The sequence below is a fragment of the Rhipicephalus sanguineus genome, chromosome 10 (assembly GCF_013339695.2).
Source record: "Rhipicephalus sanguineus isolate Rsan-2018 chromosome 10, BIME_Rsan_1.4, whole genome shotgun sequence".
Taxonomy (NCBI): Eukaryota; Metazoa; Arthropoda; class Arachnida; order Ixodida; family Ixodidae; genus Rhipicephalus; species Rhipicephalus sanguineus.
In genome coordinates this window covers 76,797,985-76,817,075 of record NC_051185.1, presented here as the reverse complement: position 1 = coordinate 76,817,075, position 19,091 = coordinate 76,797,985, and the positions used below count along the sequence as shown (strand labels likewise).

At 47.3% G+C, this 19,091-nt stretch overlaps 1 protein-coding gene across 1 annotated transcript in view; it reads right to left on the bottom strand.

The window, feature by feature from the left end:
• Positions 1-19,091, bottom strand: part of LOC119406751 (cytochrome P450 2J6-like) — a 43,707-nt gene that overhangs the window by 9,200 nt on the left and 15,416 nt on the right. Inside the window, exons 3-5 of the mRNA XM_037673483.2 lie at positions 10,429-10,553; positions 8,387-8,493; positions 6,650-6,951 (exon numbers count right to left, since the gene is read on the bottom strand). Of these exons, the coding sequence (XP_037529411.1) occupies positions 6,650-6,951; positions 8,387-8,493; positions 10,429-10,553 (534 nt within the window). The remainder of the gene's footprint in view (positions 1-6,649; positions 6,952-8,386; positions 8,494-10,428; positions 10,554-19,091) is intronic.

Sequence of the window (19,091 nt, the reverse complement as noted above, 5' to 3'; positions counted from 1 at the left end):
TGCCACTGTGCAGAAAGCCGGCCACACTTACCGCCGCTTCCAATACCGTGAGATGGTACTGGGTGTCTTCGCCATCAACGCGCCACGTCCAGAACGAGGTGAACGGCCACGTCACATCGCCGACTATCTCGCAGGAGCGCAATGGACCCCTCGTGGACCTTCCGGATCGCCCGCTACATCTCTCCCCAACGCCGAGGATACACTGGCCGAACCCGGTTCCAGTCACCTGGCCCATATCCGGAGAACTAAGGTTGCTGTACGACGAAATACCGATCTTCCGCCGACGACGACTGGGGAATCATTCGACGTCAGCTCGCCGTCTAGCAGACAGAGCTTTCGTGAGAGCACTTCTCCGCTGAAACAAGAGCAGACGACACGATGCTGCAGCATCGCAGCAGCTGGACGTAGCCGTGATCCGACGCCATGACTTAACCGTAACGCAAGACGACGAACCACCGACCTTGATGTGCTTACTGATGGCCACAACGTCACCGCACTGGTTGACAACGGAGCAGACTACTGCGTCTACGGTGGCCCGTTCGCCCTCAAGCTGAAAAAAGTGAAGACAGCTTGGGAAGGACCCAAAATTCAGACAGCTGGAGGCCACTTAATAAAACCAAATAGAATATGCAAGGCAAGAATCACGACTGATGGCCATGTTTATCCGGTGAGCTTTGTGGTCCTGCAGTTGTTCTAGGGACGTCATTCTAGGCATGGATTCCCTAAATCAGCACGGTGCAGACATTGATCGACGATCCTAAACGATAACACTTTACACGAAAAATGCCATCCCGCCGGATCGGATAGGAAAAACGGTCACCATGCCTAATTGTGATATAGGAGCAGGTCACCGTTCCGCCTCTCTCCAGCGTCATCATTTCCGTCGCCACCGAAGAAACGGCACACTTAGAAGGTGTCATCGAGGGCGAATAGCAGCTGCTTCTGAGCCGTCAGATCTTCGTTGCAAGAGGCATAGCCGTGCTGTGGGATGGAAAAGCAAGGGTAATGCTGGCGAACTTCAGCCACGAGTGCCAGCACCTCCTGATTGATAGGACGGTGGCCTACACAGATGAATTCGTGGACGCCAGTGATGCTTCGCCCTCTTTGATGTTACCGAACCTGCTTCGACGAATCGAGTTCCCCAGCCAGATTTCGACGTCAATCCGAGCCATGCGAAGCGCAAGCAAGACCAGCTAAAAGCCCTGCTTCTGCATTTCAGGGACTGCTTCTCGTCGTCGTCAAGGATCCGAAGGACTCCAGTCGCTAAACATAGCATTATAACAGGAAAAAGTGCCCGACCGATCCGTCAAAGCCCGTATAGAGTTTCAATACGTGAACGCTAGGCCGTAAAGAAGGAAGTCGAAGAAATGCTACGCGACGACATCATCGAGCCATCCAAGAGTCCGTGTGCGTCTCCTGCTGTGCTAGTGAAGAAGAAGGATGGCACTCTATGTGTTTGCGTTGATTGTCGCCGCTTGACCAAAGTAACGAAGAAGGATGTGCATCCTCTTGCCCGGGCAGACGACGCCCTGAATCGATTACACAACGCGAAGTACCTTTCGTCGATGGACCTCAAGACATCTATTGGCAAATCGAAGTCGACGAGAGCGACCGATAAAAGACAGCCTTCATAACACCAGACGGCCTGTTCCAGTTCGAGGTCATGCCTTTTGGTCCTTGCTCGGCAGCTGCGACTTTTCGTGTAATGTATACTGTACTGGCCGGCTTGAAGTAGCGGACTGCTACGTGTACTTAGACGACGTCGTTGTGTTTGCCTCAAACTTCGCCGAAAACCTGAGGCGCCATGAAGCTGTACTTCAAGCAATCAAGAACTGCGGACTCACCCTGAAGCAACAAACGTGTCGCTTTGCATACGAGGAGCTTTTGTTCTCAGGCTACGTGATAAGCAATTTCGGAGTACGCCCCGACCCGCAGAAGAAAGCCGCCATCGCTACATTTCCCCCGCCCGCAGACCAATGGTCTCACGGAGCGGCTAAACAAGACCATCACCGACATTCTAGCCATGCAAGTTCGACGTCGAATACGATTTATACTTGTGACGCGCTGTCTGAACACGAAGGAAGGCGCACAAAAACACACATGTAGTGCACAACACAAGCGCCAACTAACAACATCTAGCACAACCAACTAGCCCCCACTCTGGTCCTTCTACTTATCGAACACGAGACGTGGGATGCCATCCTTCTGTACAGTGACCTTCACATAGCAACACGGCCATGCAAGAAACGGCGCAAAGGATGCCGTACAATTTGGTCTACGGAAGCAGCCCGGCAACGACGCTCGACCCCATGTTGCCAAACGTCTCTGACAAAGAAAAGTGCGACGTCATCGTCTACCTGGAGCGTGCCCAAGAAGCCCCACAACTCGCCCGTCTGCGCATTCAGAGCCAGCAAAACACCAACAGCCATCGTTAGAACCTTCGACGAGGCCACGTAGAATACCAGCCTGGCGACCGTGTCTGGGTCTGGTCGCCAATACGCCGACGATGACTTGGCGAGAAGCTTCTTCGACGATACTTAACGGACCGTACAGGGTACTTAGACGTCCCGGCTAACACAACTACAGAGTTATCCCCGTCGGCATGGCGAACTCTCAGCAGCGCCGGCACGCCCAGAGGTCGTGCATGTGGTGCGCCTGAAGTCTTTCTATACGGGTTATGGAACCTGTGGACACCATTTTTTGCTTGCTTTCGTAATTTCCATTGGTAATGTATGCATGTTTTCAATTTCAAGTTCACCTTTAAGCATCGGGGCGATGCTTTCTCAGAAGGGGCATTGACACGCGTGTTATTTTGATGTAATCGGGCTTCACCCGCAAAGACTGTTTGCAACGCTCCGCGCAAACCGTCGCGCGATGTTTCAGAAGCTTCACGATTGCTTTAGATCATTCCGCTAAGATTGCACGCCGGACGCGATAGTCTACGTTCATCGAGAGATTACGCGGCCACCAGCGATACGCTGGAATCTTCCACAACACACGTATAAAAGCCGACATGCTTTACCGCTTGTGAGACAATCGATGGCCGGCGCTCTGTTCGCTGCTATCAGTGCACAGTGTGTATTGCTTGTAGTTTGACTTTCCGTTTCCCGGCCACAAGTTCGGCCACTTGTGCTTCATCTTGAACGTGCCGACTGCTTCCGTCGTCAACATCACGACCCCGTGACATCAACCTGCCTTATGTTTACCGCCATTTCAATTAGCGAATTCCAATTATACATTTGCACTCTAATCGTTTTGGCCAAAGCAGTTTTAGCGATGCTGGTGCACAAGTCCGTAAGATGCACTTACGCACACACAAACATAGCAGGGGCACATATGCAGGAACGCCGACGAAGAAGTTCGGCGCCCCGTCGGTGCCGTCTTTTTGCCGACAGCGTCTCTACGCATTTACGAGGTGCACGGCTATATGTTAAATGACCGCTTATGGCGATCACAATATGATTCTCCTGTGCAATTTTCGTCGTTTACGCAAAGATGAAAATTTACACGCAAGATTTACTCCCCAATGAAAAATAGGTGTCCGCTCTCCGCGGTACTGACGGAGTGATGCAGATATAGGTAAACTTAGAATGACGACAGTGTTCGCAGACACGGTTCTTCCCCCATGCTCGCATAGACAATTTTACGCAAGACACAGGGGCGCCGCCATGTTGGGCTCTTAAACGAATGTTTTCTTACGTTTGTATCTCGTGGCGTCAATGGATAAGTTCATGAAACGTCGAATGCACGAGCCCAACCGTTTTCATATGTATAGATCCACCGTAGCACTGTTCATTTAATTGTTCAAGACACAAGACGGTAAGGTTAACAGCCCAATATGGCGGCACTGAAAGCCATCCGTAATATAGTCTGTAGTATCTCGCTGTGCGCCACCGGCCGCACGTTGGTTCCGTCTGCCTCCTATCGGCGCTCGCCTTCACGCAAGATGTCTGACAACAGATGTCGCATGGAAAAAAAGCAGAGTTTGAACTGTACTTTATTCCAGAAGGCATTACTTTATGCGAAAAAAATTGCATGCGACGTTTCTTTCGCCTGCGCCAGTGACGCTCTCACACCAGGCGCCGGTCGGCTTGGTGCCGACGACGTAGCATGGCGTGTTTCTTACCGCTTCGAAGTTGTAGCCGGTGACTCGACGGGCAGCGACCGCTGACGAACAGCTTACTTTTCTCACCGCTGGCAATGTTCCTCACAGTTCTTCCTAATTCGGCACATTGGAGCGAGTTATCCGCGGTGTCCGGGCTCAGACGCGTGCGCTTGTTTGGGCACGGCAGCTCGACAGGGGAAGAAGCACGGGCGAGCTCGCGAGCTCGCGAGCTCGCTGTGTGCCGTCGGCGCGAGTCGAACTTGCCTCTCATAACTTCTATTCGTTGTAACAGAGCTTCTCTTTCACGCTGGAAATGGCATTGAAACATTGACATCACTCGCTTTCATGCTAGTCGAGAAGAGTGCAGCGTTGCAGCAGGTGATCGGCGCCCGGTTACCCTCCCCTTTGGTCCCTTTCTTGCCGCGCCTTTGCGCAGGACACGCACTGTCACGCATTTACTCCCTGTCGGACGAACGGTTTATCCGTTGGTGTAACAGCTGCAGTTAGTCCAACTGAGCCCAATTTCGGCTTAGAGCGTTAGGTAAGGGTAAGATGCAGCTTTTTATATACTTTTCACAGCGAAGCTTTTCTAGCTTGGCGTATAGTGTACGGCCGTGCCCAAGAACTATCATCATTGTGAACTGGTATGTGCCACAGAAACTGGGCTAATAACGCTACTCATCGCTACGGCATAGCCTGTAATAACCTTGATGGATGAGAGAAAGAGTACAGAGAGAGAGAGAAAGAAAGAGAGAGCGAGAGAAATAAAAATATGAAGAGACATGAAGAGAAATTTTTTGCTAAAAAGAATTATTCACAAGGCGGGATTCAAACACGCGTATCCTCGATGCGAAGGCAAGCGTCCTAACCACTCGGCTATCCAGGCACGCAAACAGAGCATAGCATAGCCTTCTATAGTATAGTGTAGCAAGGGAGTGGGAAGGGGAAGTTAGCGTGAGGAGGAGAGAAGTGATGGTGAGTTGCTAAAGGAGGAGGGGAGAGAGTTAAGCGTAGCACAGGAAGAAAAAAAAAGAGGGGAATATTGAAAAAGAAATGCAGAAAGGAAAAGAAATAAAACAGCCAGATAGAACATTAACGAAACAGAGAGGAAGAAGCAGCGAGCAGAAAGCGACGCATTTCTTCATATTGGCGACGAAACTACAGCTTCACAAAACGGCTATCCGCCATACAGATATAACTTTCCCCACAATATTACATAGAAAATGCAAGGCTACAACGTATTGTCAAAAACGTATTGTCCTTACGAACATGGTCAGGAAGTACGTCTCCCATCAACCCAAGTCGGAAAACAAGCACTGGCAATGTTTTGTTGCAATGTGGATTTCCGGATGGTTACGCATGATTGTGCAGGTTTGCAGACGAAATCACAACCAGTGATAGAATTGAAGTTTTAAGCGGAATGTACATTTCCCTGAACAAGTTGGAACTACCAGCTATCGAAGCGAGCACTGTGGCAGACTAGCGCACAAATAGACTTGCCGCCACGCCGTAGCGCACTATTATTGATACATTTCCCACAGATAAGTTGTTTCAAGTTGTGGCTAGAACAGTGTCGCCAAAGAATTTTACGGAACGTTTATGTTGTTACCATCAAACCTGTTAAGAGAAGGCGTGAAGCCACTTTTACACTGGTGTATATTAAGTTGTCACATTGTTTTTATCATATGCTTTGCAAATTAGTCTAATACATGAATAAATGAAACACGCGCAAAGAAACATAAGCAGGGGAGTTACGAATTAAATGGTAAGTAAAGAAGTGTGCAATCAATATTAATACTAAGACAATAAGGAGTGGACGTTAGAGAACGAATTGATGTGCCTATTCTGTGTAATAGCATCGCCTTATCCTGAAACCTGTCGTGGGTTACGACGAAAAGCTTTTAACGCAGATGTGACAATAAGAGTGCAATTCGTTGTAATTAGGATAAAGTGTGAAGAAAGTAAAGTGGACGAAAAGATAACTTGCCACCGGCAGGGACCGAACCTGCGACCTTCGAATAACGCGTCCGATGCTCTACCACTGAGCTACGGCGGCGGTCATCCTCCCGTCCACTTTGTGGGGTATATATGTGCAATTAAACCTAGGAGTGTGAGCCAGCGCCAGTCGCAGCCATGGCGTCGAGTGTGGAACACTCTTTTTCTCCCTGTTGGCGTCACGTAGCACGTGATCTTTTTACGAGCTGGCAGCTGACCAATATTACCTCGCATACTACCTGAAGGCATCAAGACTGCCAGAACGAGGCAAGTTATCTTTTCGTCCACTTTACTTTCTTCGCACTTTATCCTAATTACAACGAATAACATCCCCTATACTTTCTTTTGCATTATTGTCTGTTAGTTCTCATTATTATTGTGTCTAACTAAGAAACGAGCCCTTAAAAGTCATATTCTTTCCTTCATGAGAGTGTCTGACGCTCGTCTTAACAAACTCTCAAATATCAGTAGTCCCGTGTTTGCTTGCATATCACTCCAGCCTTGAACTTTCACTTCTGCTATTCGAACAAAATATCCCATTTTACTTACGTAATGATGCGAGTTCTCCGAAGGAATGCTTTCCGGAGTCTGCCGCATGAGCCCAGCCCAAGGCAGGAGAACACCGATCGCAGCGAAGGGAAAAAATTTATGGCCAGAACCTGACTGGAGTGCACCGCTACTACATCGATGAAGTCGTTTATGCGTGCCCGCTGCGGATGGTCTTGCCCAAACCGTCGGCTCGCCAGCACCATTGTCATGATATTCGACACGCTGCCGGTGAGGACGGCATGCGGAGCCAAGGGGTCACCGTTACGAGCATTCAACTCCCTGAGAAGGTGGGAGAGTTCCTTCTGCGCATAAAATCAGACCTCTTGTTAGTAGTAACTACGTGAAAAAAAAAGCATGGATGACGCTTAAGCTTTGCCTTGAAGTGCCGAACGCAATAGAGCTATCGGATGTAGTTCTCATCGTCTTCTCATTGGTTGGCCAAGGTTCGCTTCTCGGTGGGCACGTGAACCGTGCTGTGAGGGATGGAACGTGTGTGCTCGTGACACTGGTCGTTGCGAAACTCTCCTAAGGTGCCTACTACATACGCACTCATGATGCAGCCGCCTCGCGTGAGTATACTTATTCATTTTTGGATGATTCCCTCAGAGCACTTCCAGTAAATTACAGAAGACAGAGTAATGGTATTCAAATCAAAGAGTATTAATACACAAAAAAAATAATTCATAAGTATGTAATAACAATTTAAATAATACATTAGCAACGCGCATTAATGAAAAAGAAAGGTACGAGCACTAACAGAAGATGTATGAGCATTACAACACTAAGTCGCACTAAGGCACTGCACCGAAATCTCTAGGTCGACAGTAGGAACGCAAAAATCACACCATCACTCGCTAAAGGGGACCATGAGGCGATGCGAAGCAGCGTTTCAGCATGTAGAGCCCGCGTTTCAGAGGGGGAGTGGAGAGGGGGAGGAGAAAGGGGAAATGGGAGATGGGAAGTAGAGAGGGCGTGTAGAGGAAGAGGATGTGTGTGAAGAGGGCTTGCGCAGTAAGCGTGGTCACGCCGCACACCACCACCACCACCACCACCACCACCACCACCACCGGTTGAACTCCGCTATAAGATGCTTCACATCAAATATAGACAGCGAAAGCGGGATCCTGCAGAAAAGGAGAATGCGTCGAAAGACCACGAGTCCGGGTGTCTGCATTTAGAGACTGCAGTATCGTAATTCGTAAACAGGGGGTGTGTGCTGGAGCCGACGTTTCCACTAGCGGGCTTGTCTTCAAGGCTGCAACTGATTTCTTTAGCACGAGTTTGTATATGCTGCGTACCCTTTCCTCCAACCCAAACAAATGGGGAGGTGAAGGAAACTGCGAAATCGCAGGGGGGGAGGGAGTAGGATGGGCGTTCTAATTTGGGTGATTCAAAAGGAGAGAGAATAGTCCGTGAAAAAAAACAATGCTGGAGCCAGGTAGTGAGGAGGGGGGGTAGACGTTTCGCTGTATCATGCTTGTGAGAAGGAAGCACTGCTAGACAAAGCTAATTTCACGAGGATAAGTACGGCTAGAAATTCCACCGTAATGGCGTCAGGCAAAGATACATGGCCCTCTCGACAACAGGCGCCACGCCGGCAGACAGCGCGTACATGTTATTCAGCACGAGCTCTCGTGGTTCCTATACTTTTGCGCACGGGTGTACATGAGTGTAGCGCAAATGGAGCTCACGGAAATGCGCAGATAACTTCGATAGTTATCACAGGATAAATGTCACCTGTATGTGGGCCTCCATAACTGGCGTGCCTGCCCCAAGCTTCTTTAACATCTTCACGAAGAAATGGCGGTGTCTTTGCCATATTGGTCCGTTGAGCGTAATCACACCTGAATAGATAACAACAATGCACAATAAACAGAACTTTCAGTGGTAAGATACAAGAATCACTTTGGGAGAACTTTTAGAACTTCATTATTTTAGGCTGGGTGTACTGTATCAGGCACAGCGTCAATCAGCAATAGAGTGTATTCGAATGCTTAAGTATCGGCTCTATCAAGCGTGCTCATGTACGCAGTGTAGTGGTAACATTTTCACGGGGATCCATCAATACTAATACCTACGTAGCAAGATACTTGGATGGCTGTAATCAGAGTGCTTTTTTCGGTACTTGTGTGTGAGCTAATAAACCTAGCTGATGGGTCGTTGACCAACGCAGTCACCTAGAAAGGACAGGCGTGGTCGACCCTTTAAAGGACCCCTGACACCAAAATTGAAACCTAAAGATGTTTGTGTTGTTTGAGTATCCTGTGTACCAGAGCACTGCAGACCGATTATTAGTGGCGAACGTTGCCTTTAAGATATTTCACTTGGTCCTAAAGTAAGCGTGAGTGCTCACCTCAATTGGCAGCACCTCATGACATCGCCACGGGTGTGACGTAGGTCGGGCGTTCCACGAGTGAAGCCAGTATTGTCGACGTCAAAGAAGATTTGCGGGGCGCACACAATACTATGACTGGCACCCGGAGGTCGGCATTGTTCCTCACCCCTATCGCTCTTATATCGGACTGCACTGAAGATGATTCTGGCCGCTTATACCAGGAATGCTTTCCTTTATCTGAGGGGACACGCTCTTGTGTATCTAAAGAATTCTTATTAGCAGGCTTAACTAATCCCCCGCGGTGGGGCGCTAGCTTGCTTACGCTTTTAGGCTAGCGTTAGCAAGTGACGCTAAAAATGGTCCAAATTAACGATGGTAGTAATCATTAAAGGATGCGTCAAAGCATTTACGCTCGAGTTTAGGGATTACCAGACACAAAGCTACAAATTGCAGTAAAAAACTCACAAACGAAAATTTCGTTGTCAGGGATCCTTTAAAATCCTAGGCAGAACGTATCACTTTCACATAGCGCAGAACGGCCAGTAAATCATCACGCGCTGTGCCAAGGCATCACTACTCTTAGAGGCGAGAGCATTGCTGCGCAAAAAGGTGCCTGCGTATGACGAAGGCAACGTTTTTATTCTCAGCATTCTTGCGAAATAAGCGGCAATGAGAATGGAATAATGTAAGGGGTAACCCTATCGAAGCTCTGCCACTCATCCGTTGTCATAATTCTCCATAATGATCCACTGCCTAACAACATAATGGTGGAAATTGTAGTGCGCATGGTGGAGTCATAATTGTTGTGTCCTCCGGCCGCGGCAATTGCCTGCTTATATCGCAAGGCAAGACGCACCGGCAGCTTACAACGTCCTTCCCCTCCTTGTGTCCTTCTCCCGTCATGTGAGAAACCTTCGCTTCTGCGTCCTGGTGGCTACCAAAAACTCGGAATGAAAGACAGCTGTTAAACACATCATAGACGCGCATAGTAGGCGTCTCCTCCTGCCCAGCGAACAACCGTGTTCGTTTGTTGCTTTGAATTTAGCCTCCTTCTGTTTTTCGCTGAAAATGACAAATTAGTGGGTGGCTGTGTCATGGCCCCTTAAAGACACATTTGTGATTTCTTTGTAGCTTATCACATGTACGCATACGATTCGCTTCAATGTCAGGGCATCGTAGACAAAGCGCAGGGTGGTGGCCACAGCCTGCGTTTCAAAATAGTTTCATTTAAATTGCTCGTGTAAAACTACTTCATCTTCCGCAAGGACAAATACTTTACGAGCAGTGTTCTGTATTTCCAGGGATGGCTTCAAGTGTACGCTTGAATGGCTAAGTAAAGGAGTGAAGACACGCCGTTATTTAATTACACAGTGATGGATTTTCAGGGCAACCGACGCGTTCATATTTTTCTTGCCACAATTGACACTAAACTAACAGCACTTACTTTCTTCGGGATTCAAACTGAGTGGGAATTCCACAGGTCTTAACAGCAACGCATTATGAGAGAAGGCTTCCGCCATGGAGTCACGGTCGCACAAGAACACCACGTAACGTGATCCAAGGTGGAGCCTGCGCAGATGCGGGAGCTTCAAAACATGTACTGTGAGTTAGTAAGTTCGCAAATGATTACACCATAGGATAGAGAAACAGCATTTTTTTTATTTGTCCGTACCGTGCACGTACACCCATGGCTTGAGATCTGGAACATCCAAGATATCAGCGACACCAGTCAATTTCAAGGAAGCCCGTAGACTTTTTCAAGCATCGGATGACTTCAATAATGAAGTTTATTGCCTCACGAATAGAGTACCGCAAGATTGTGAGAATTTGTCAAGTACGACATTGGAGGTAGAAGGATTTGTCGCCCGCTTCTAAGTTGAAATTTGTACTTAGATCTCGGTGCTCGATTAAGAAAACCAGATTGTCAACATTTTCGCGGCCCTGTAATACGGCGCCTCTAATAATTATGTCGTTCTTCTGGGACTTATAACCCAAACAGTTATTACAACTTTTACTGAGAATCTACGTAGTGATGATGTCCACAGTGAAGTAGAGTTTTACGCAGCGCGTGTAATGCCGCGCGGTCAGAATGCACTAGAACAGCGGAGTGCTCGGAACGGCCGCAGCACCAATGTACAGAAAGTGAAGCCCAAACAGGGTCAATCTGCTTGTCGCGCTGCGATCGGTAGTCTGCAGTGTGTCGTCGTTTTAGAGTTGCGGGCGGTTCCACCAAAGTGGTGCAGGGGTACAATGCCCGCTTCCCACTCAGAAGGCCCGGGTTCGAATCTCAGCTGTAGATGGTGGGTATTTATTCTTAATGCCACCCTTTATAGCTGTATTGGTCTTCCTTTGATCCTTAAAACCAGCTTCTGTTGCTACGTATTGCTACGAAAAAGTAACGTAAACTGTGAAATCTCGTTTCGAGTCTCGCATTCGCACAAATCTCGGAGGCCGTACATCACGTTTTTGTTGAGTCCAGGGCAGTGGCGCTGCAAATAACTACATGCTAAATGTGAATTTTTTTCTGTTTTACTTCACATTTTGCGTTACTTTTTGAAGCAACACGTAGTAACTGAAGGTAGTTTTAAGAAAGAATACAGCTATAAAAGGTGGCACTAAGAATAAAAAGCCACCATCTACAGCTGCGATTCGAACCCCGGCCTTTTGAGTGGGAAACGGGCATTCTGCCCCTGCACCACTTCGGCGGAGCCGCGCGCTACTCCTAAGCGACAACACATTGCTGACTACCGATCGTAGCGCGAGAAGCGGATAGACCCTGTTTGGGCTTCACTTTTCGAAGCTCGTTCCGAGCACTCCCCTGTTCTAGTACACTCTAGCGCGGTTGAGTGTAGTCTGCAACTTACGTAAAACATGGCGTGTAAAGCGCCATTACGTTTGCTATTTGCCTGAGAAATGCATGATTTTTGTTTTTGCAGCTCGCGAATGTCACTGGTGATCTCTGGCGTATGTGGGGGGGGGGGGGGGGGCTGCAATTAATCGGGTGGGTGGGGTGGAGTTGAAAGCCTCTGGAACTTTTCAATTTCTGAGATGTGTATACAAACGAACTCATCCATACAAACGCACGAACATGCATGAAGGACAGAGAAATTTACAGCGCAGAAACGACGCTGACAAAAATGAAGACACGACAGACGAGTCGCTGTCTAACAACTGATATTTATTCAAGGATACCGGCATATGTGTGATTGAATGACTGCGCGATCATAACAATAACGTTCACCAGACAAACACTGGCCAATTAGGCATTACTGCTGCACGAGGGACATTCCTGAATGCAACCCTCTTTTGGAGCAGTGCCCAGTGGTGGGACGACGAAGCTCCCAGCTAACGCGAGATATAATGGAAGGCAAAGAGATTGCCTAATTGCGTCCACATTTGTTGCTTTGACTGAAAATTAACTTGCACTCTTGAGTCGCGCATGATGTAGTTAATTATTTTATGTTGTTATTTTGATGTGCATTCACCGTTATAATGTGCTGTTTCCTTCAAGAAATTTTAGTTGTTAGTCAGAGGGTCGTCTGTCGTGTGTTTACTTCTGTCCGCGATTTTTTCAGCGCTGCAAACTTCTCGACATCAACAACCAACTTGCCTAAAGATGAGCACTTCTGAACGCATGAAAAATAGTTGAACCTCTCAACCGCCCCTTCCTCCCCCGAAAAAAATTTCGGGCTATGCTCCTGTTGGTGATGACAGCTATAGAGCCATGCAAAGAAATGTGGTCAAAGTGTCAGATAAAGATGAGCACTCATCTTTTATTTCCATGTTGCCCGACGTGTATAGCCGAGCGCTAAATCGTTCACCATTGTGACGGCGCATTGAAATGATTCAGAGTACTGCCGCAAGTTTGTACTTAATGTGTTCGCAAGCGTCCCAGGAAATAATATTACATTACTGAAGTTGTCTTTACATCATACTCATCCATTCGTTTTTGTATAACTCTGACACATAGTATATACAGGGTGTTCTCTTTAGATAATACCAATTTTTAATAAATATCCTACGAGAGTCAGGCCCCTATAGCTCCCGCACACTAACTATATTTCGAGGTGTAATACCTTGTTGCAGCTAGAATGCCATTGAAGTGAATAACTCATTAATTAATTTTTTAATTATCGCCTTTAGAGCAATTGTTTATATTGGGCAGCTGTAGTCTGTGACAATTTAAGGCGCACACATTTGTTAGAAAATCGTTAAAATTTAGTCACGTCACACCGAAAGTACCCGTGACGAGGGAGTGACGAACTTGAATGAATGTGCACCATGGCAGTGTGGCAACTGCAATGTCCACGTTTTCATTCATTTTCTGTACAACAGGGGTCTCAAACACTCGACCCGCGGGCCGCAGGCGGCCCGCCGACCTTCCGTTAGCGGCCCGCACATAGCATTCTTCGTCCCATATTTCTTTTATAACTTGTCACTTTTCGTGACATCGCTAAATGGTACTCGCATTATTTTCCTGCCTATCGTGATTGATAACGCTTTGTTAGGGTAAGCTGAACAGACGCCACTGGTCTTAAAGGGAAACTCCGGTGACTTTTCGATATTCAGCGATTTCAATTTAACTTTCAACATGTGTACTCTTCGGTAACCTGACGATATGTGCCAAATTATATAACCGTCGGTCATTTAGTCTTTTAGAAAACGCATTTTAAAACTGGTAGCCAATTCCGGCATCACGCTTGTTAACGCGGGCCGCCCTGTGTATGTGACGTAACGTGCATACTCTGTTCCACCCGCGCCTCGGCCAGCAGACGGTTGCAACGCGCGCTTTTTTCTACGAGGCGACGACGACGCGAGCAAAGTGGTTCGGTTTTGTTAGCTGCATAGCGTGTTAATTGTCGTTGACATCGGGTCTTACAGTGAGCACGCGCAATAATGAGCAACGAGGAGATCGATGCGGGGCACGTAAGCTATTAATTAAAAGGCGATGCTTCCGCACTCAAATAGGAGCTGCAACTATGGCAAAATGACGTCCGCCTTCGCGGTCATTAAATTGTGGAATAACCTGCCTTATACACTAAAATCATCATCATCTTTTCATGCATTCAAACATGAACTTAAAAACTTCATCTTGCATAACTAGGTTCACAGCGATAATTATTTGTTATGTCAACGTGCATGCAATTGGAATGTTTTTGCAAATTTAGGTTTTTCTCTTATGGTGTGATTATGGTTACTTGTATATCTTATTACTATGTTCTTGTGTCGCATTCAGGATGCTTTTTTTGTTTCTTTGTTGTTCTTTTTTGTAAGTTCACTGTTTATTTTCACTTGTGTTGCGTATTTTACATGCTGTTATAATAAATCCTTTTAATGTTATTGTTAACCGAGGGTCCCACTGCAGTCGCTTGACTTTGGGACCCTCGTCTGCATACTACTAACTACGAAATCTGTATTTTGAACGAATAAACTGAAACTGAAACTGAAACTGAATCATCGCTGAACTCGTCATTGGTAAGTTAAGACAGGCTGGCACAGCTTGATTCCGCGTCGGGTCGGCTGCTTTTCGCGAGATAGAAGAAGCACGTGGGCTATGTTTACACCCTGGCCAGCCGTTGCGGCGTGTAGTGTATTTTGTGACGTCATCTCATACCCAGCACGGAGCAACTCCCTGTTTCGATTTCGGTTTCGCCTCACCGTTTACTGCTTATTTAAAATTATTGACGAGCCTCTCAGCAAAATGAACCATATAGCTGTTACAGGACTGTTAATACTATTTGAAAACAGCATTATCTCACTACGGTCGAAATGCGCCGGAGTTCACCTCTAAGCATTTTTCTCGCAAGGCACCGCATGCGATCGCCTTGTGCTGAAACATAACCGCGGAACAAAAACTGTATGCTTCAGGGTTTAGTCAGATTTTATTCAGGTGTGGAAATCGGTATCGATTGGTCACGTTATAATTGGGAGTCAACCCGTATTAAGAGTATTTCTATTAATTACGTTCTTCTGTGGTGTGCATCTTCGAAACGGGCGGCGACTACACACCACAGAGCGCCTTCTCACAACTAACTTTATTAGAAAGAACATGCACTATTTAAACCTTCGCCAAGTATCACGTGCTCTTACATCGCTGATAGCCGACAGGATACATAAACATGTGTTGCTGTAAAGATTAGAAACGGTTACGAAACGATGATCATAAAACAATGAGCGGAATGGATGTGGAACGCCGCACGACCTACTCTTCCGGAAGCTCGGAAGACAAAGGCAGCCGAGGCAAAAGTGTTAGTTCTAGGAGAAGGAACCATCCCGGACGGGCATAGGAGAACGCTTGGTCTGGGACCGACGTTTTCCCACGAGCCTAGCCTCAGCCCACCGGAGAAGTTAACCATGGCTAGAACCATCACCCGCAGACGCACCGAAGAGGACAGACCACGTTTCATAGCTGAGTGCGTCGAAGTGATAGAACGATCAGGAAAAAGACTCAGTGAATAGGACTGTTAGGGATGTGGTGCAGTACGCTGTGAGTAACGATCTTCATGTTTTGACATCAGATAAGGCAGGGTTTTTTGTTTTAGCGCCAGACAGTGTTTTTTGTGAAAAGGCAATGGCTGCAATAAACAAGAATTTTAATATAGTAAATCGAAAGCCAGCTAAGATCAAGGAGCAAGCGCTGACGTTGCTTCATAGCCATAATCTTGAACGATTAGCCACAACGGTAAAGAAGGCAAAAAGACTTAACTTGGATATCTTTTTTGCTGCCAAAACACACGAAATTAACATTCCGTTCCGAGCGATAGTCACTGAAAGGGACAGTTGGCAGCAGTGCGTGTCGACCTATTTACAGAAACATTTGCAGGCATTAGAAATTATAGATCCGTTCTCGATACAGAATTCAAACGACCTTGTTCACTTCCTTGTCGACTCGAATGCAGGTGACTAATATTTTTAGCGTCGACGTTGAAGACCTCTATTATAGCATACCTCATGATGCTTTGATGGAAAGTGTAAAGCACTGTTTACTAGTAGGAGTGGTGTATCTGTGTGCGCTTTTCTCGAGATACTCTCCTTTTATTTAGTTTCAACCTGTGTAGAATGGTAGGGCAATTTGTATCGACAGAGGTCCGGTATTTGTATTGGATCTAGAGTTGCCCCGGTGCTCAGTAATATTTTTCTAGGTAGGGTAGACAGACGCATTGAAAGTAATCTCGGTGACAACATAATCAAAGTGCTAAGATACGTGGACAATTTTCTTGTAATTGTTCATAGTTCCAACTTTGAACGGACGGTTACTAACACTGTCGACGTGTTTCACAAATGTGGTTCCGGGTTAAACTTCACTCCTGAAGTACCGCAGAATAAAGAATTACAGTTCCTAGAAGTGAAGCTTCCAAACATATTTGCTAGAATTACCAGTCCAAGGTCCAAAAAACCAGTTCTTAACTTCAAATAAGCTCATTCAAAAGTCGTAAAAAATGGCATAGCGTTTTCATTACTATTTTCATCCCTGTTCAAATCATGTTTCTACAAGACCGCCGAAAGCTGTGTGAAACAAATGGAGCGTCTAGGAGTGGCAGCCTTTCCAGGAAGTGCTATCAGGGCGAATGAGCAGAAGCTCCTAAAATGTGACAAAGTATAGGAACGCTCACAAACGATTAGTCCGTAGAAAAAGAAAAAATCACTGTAATTCCGTATGTACATAAGCTGTCGCATGCGCTGAAAAATGTAGCTGGTCGGTATAAGATAAATGTTGCTTTTTCCGTCCTCCAAAAAATGAATAGCATTTGTGGCATAGTTGAAAGGAAACTGGCAGAAAAAACTTCACGTGTGACAAAAAAAAGCTGCACTGTAAGGCACACGTCACCGTTTGTGCCTTGCACAACGGGAGTTGTATACCAGCTTCCTTTTTCCTGCGGTCACGATTACATTGGGCAAACTGGCCGCTGCGTCAATGTAAGGCTGTCCGAACACAGGCGTTCATTGGACGGCAATGCGTACTCGCCCGTTGCTCGACACTGTGCACAACACGGATGCAACCCCAAACTATCATGACACTATTGGCCTCGAGGCCCACCACTGGAAACGCCGGCGCCACCGTCGGCGTGACGTACTTGGCAGGATCACGTGGTCTCCGCGGCCGCGTCGGCTGCTTGTGGCGCACTGCCGCGTGCTTTGAAAACGAGTTTCAAGTCCCACATGCGCTGCGGTCTGTTCAAATTCGGAAGTTTTCTCTCATTTTCTACTCAATTGAAACCATTGTAATAGAGTGGCTGCCTCCGAAGGCGACGAACATGGGGCTCTACCGCTCGGTGCCGCAGCGCCGCGCTTATGCAAAGGAGCCCAGTGTCAGCCTGCACTGGTAACCGTGGGACAAGAAACATCGTGAAGTATGGGTTGTAAAGCTAAGAACCAGCAAGTAGCCATCCGCTACGAGTCTTGTGTGCAACAAGCACTTCCGCGACGAAGACTTTTGTTACTGCGTCGGGCCTGCGATGTTCGGTGAGTAGCAGACAGCGCGCACTGAGACGATGGCTCGCGCGCGCTTCCCGCCGGCAAATGATGCTTATCTGCCACAGGATGGTAAAAGCGCTACATTTTACCACGTGCGATGCCATCTCAGAACCCTCCAATGCGACCTCTTGATCGTCGGCCCCGTGCTCAGCGTCCACAAAATCGGCTGCAGATGCGCAAGTCATTGTTCAGAGATACGTTGAATTTAAAAACGCACAGGGTTCCTTATGCATTCGTTAAAGATGACTAGAAGGCGAAAGCCATCTTCTCCTTGTCAGTCGATGTACTGATTCTTCCGCGTTACTGTATTACCTTTCTTTTCCTAGGCGTCGCATGCTACTACATGCTCGGTCTCGTAGATTGGTTCTCCTTCCACCAGCAATCTCGAAGTGGTGAAGCTTTGGTCTATGAATTTGTTGATCACAGAGAGCGGCAAGTTCACTGGAATGCAAACGGAACGATAATAAGGAGCTTTAAAAAAGGCGTCGCATTTGTTCACGTTTTGTGTGAGCACCAAACGAAACGAATGCGCTGAATAAAGAAACAGAAGCAGCGGCATTTGCCCCCTGAGAAGACCGATCAATACGCAGTGCGAGACAACTTGTCAAATGACATTGAAACGTACCCGAATTTAGACCAAAAAAGAAAAAAAAAACACTGAATCGTCGGGACGGCAGGTCACAAAGTTGTCATGCGCACCGAAGCCGCAGTTGTAAGGAAATTGTTTTTGAACTGCTCTGATAGCGTCCGCGCAGCAGTAGTTGTTTGTTTACTCACAAATTCTCATGTTTTGCGGCCTAAAGTTCACAGCGCGGTGCCAAAACGCGCTCGTAGCAAAAGCGAAACCATCAGTACGAACATACATGCAGAGGCACCGTCAGTCGTCGCGAACCCGTGCGATCGCTGGCTTGAGGCTTCTTTCTGTTATGCTCCGTTTGGTTATACAGGCAGTCTACTCTAACGAAATATTTCACGGTTTGCACTCAGCAAGTGACTACCTTTCACGCAAGAAGCCGGTTCAGGGGTCTCACGCGGTGACAGCGTGAAGCGGGTGCTCGGTTTTCTGCAAAGGGACAGCGACTGTAGACTGTCTTGTGCTTTCAGTTCGTCGAAAATGATTATCTTGACAGTAAACAACACAGTTCATTTCGAAAGTACTTACAGAAATGCCCTGGAGGGCTTCCGTGAGGTGTTTTTGTAGAGCGCCGACAGCAAAACCTATGGGGAGCGCGCCGGCGGCATCCTGCCTAGCACGCAATCGAGGCGCGTCCGATAGAGGGCGACTCCGTAACTCCTCGAGGCCAATATGTATTTTCAGGCATAACAATCAAGCTACTACAGAAATTGTTGAGGCTCATCACATTAACAAAAAAAATTGTAGATCCCTCCGTCATAGGAATCGGAATAACACGAAAGTAAAGCGTGCCCTTACAGATGTAACTGAATGTTTACTGTACATCGGTATAAGAGAGTTTGTACAATGTACATTGATGTCTCGCAGCTGTGTTTAACGTGGATGCACTCACTTTGATTACTGGTGGTGCATCTCCATCCCGACTGGAGCTGTGCACAGGCCGTATTTCCGAGCCCGAGCCCGGGCCGGGCCCACTGACTTTGTCGAAGGCCCGCCCG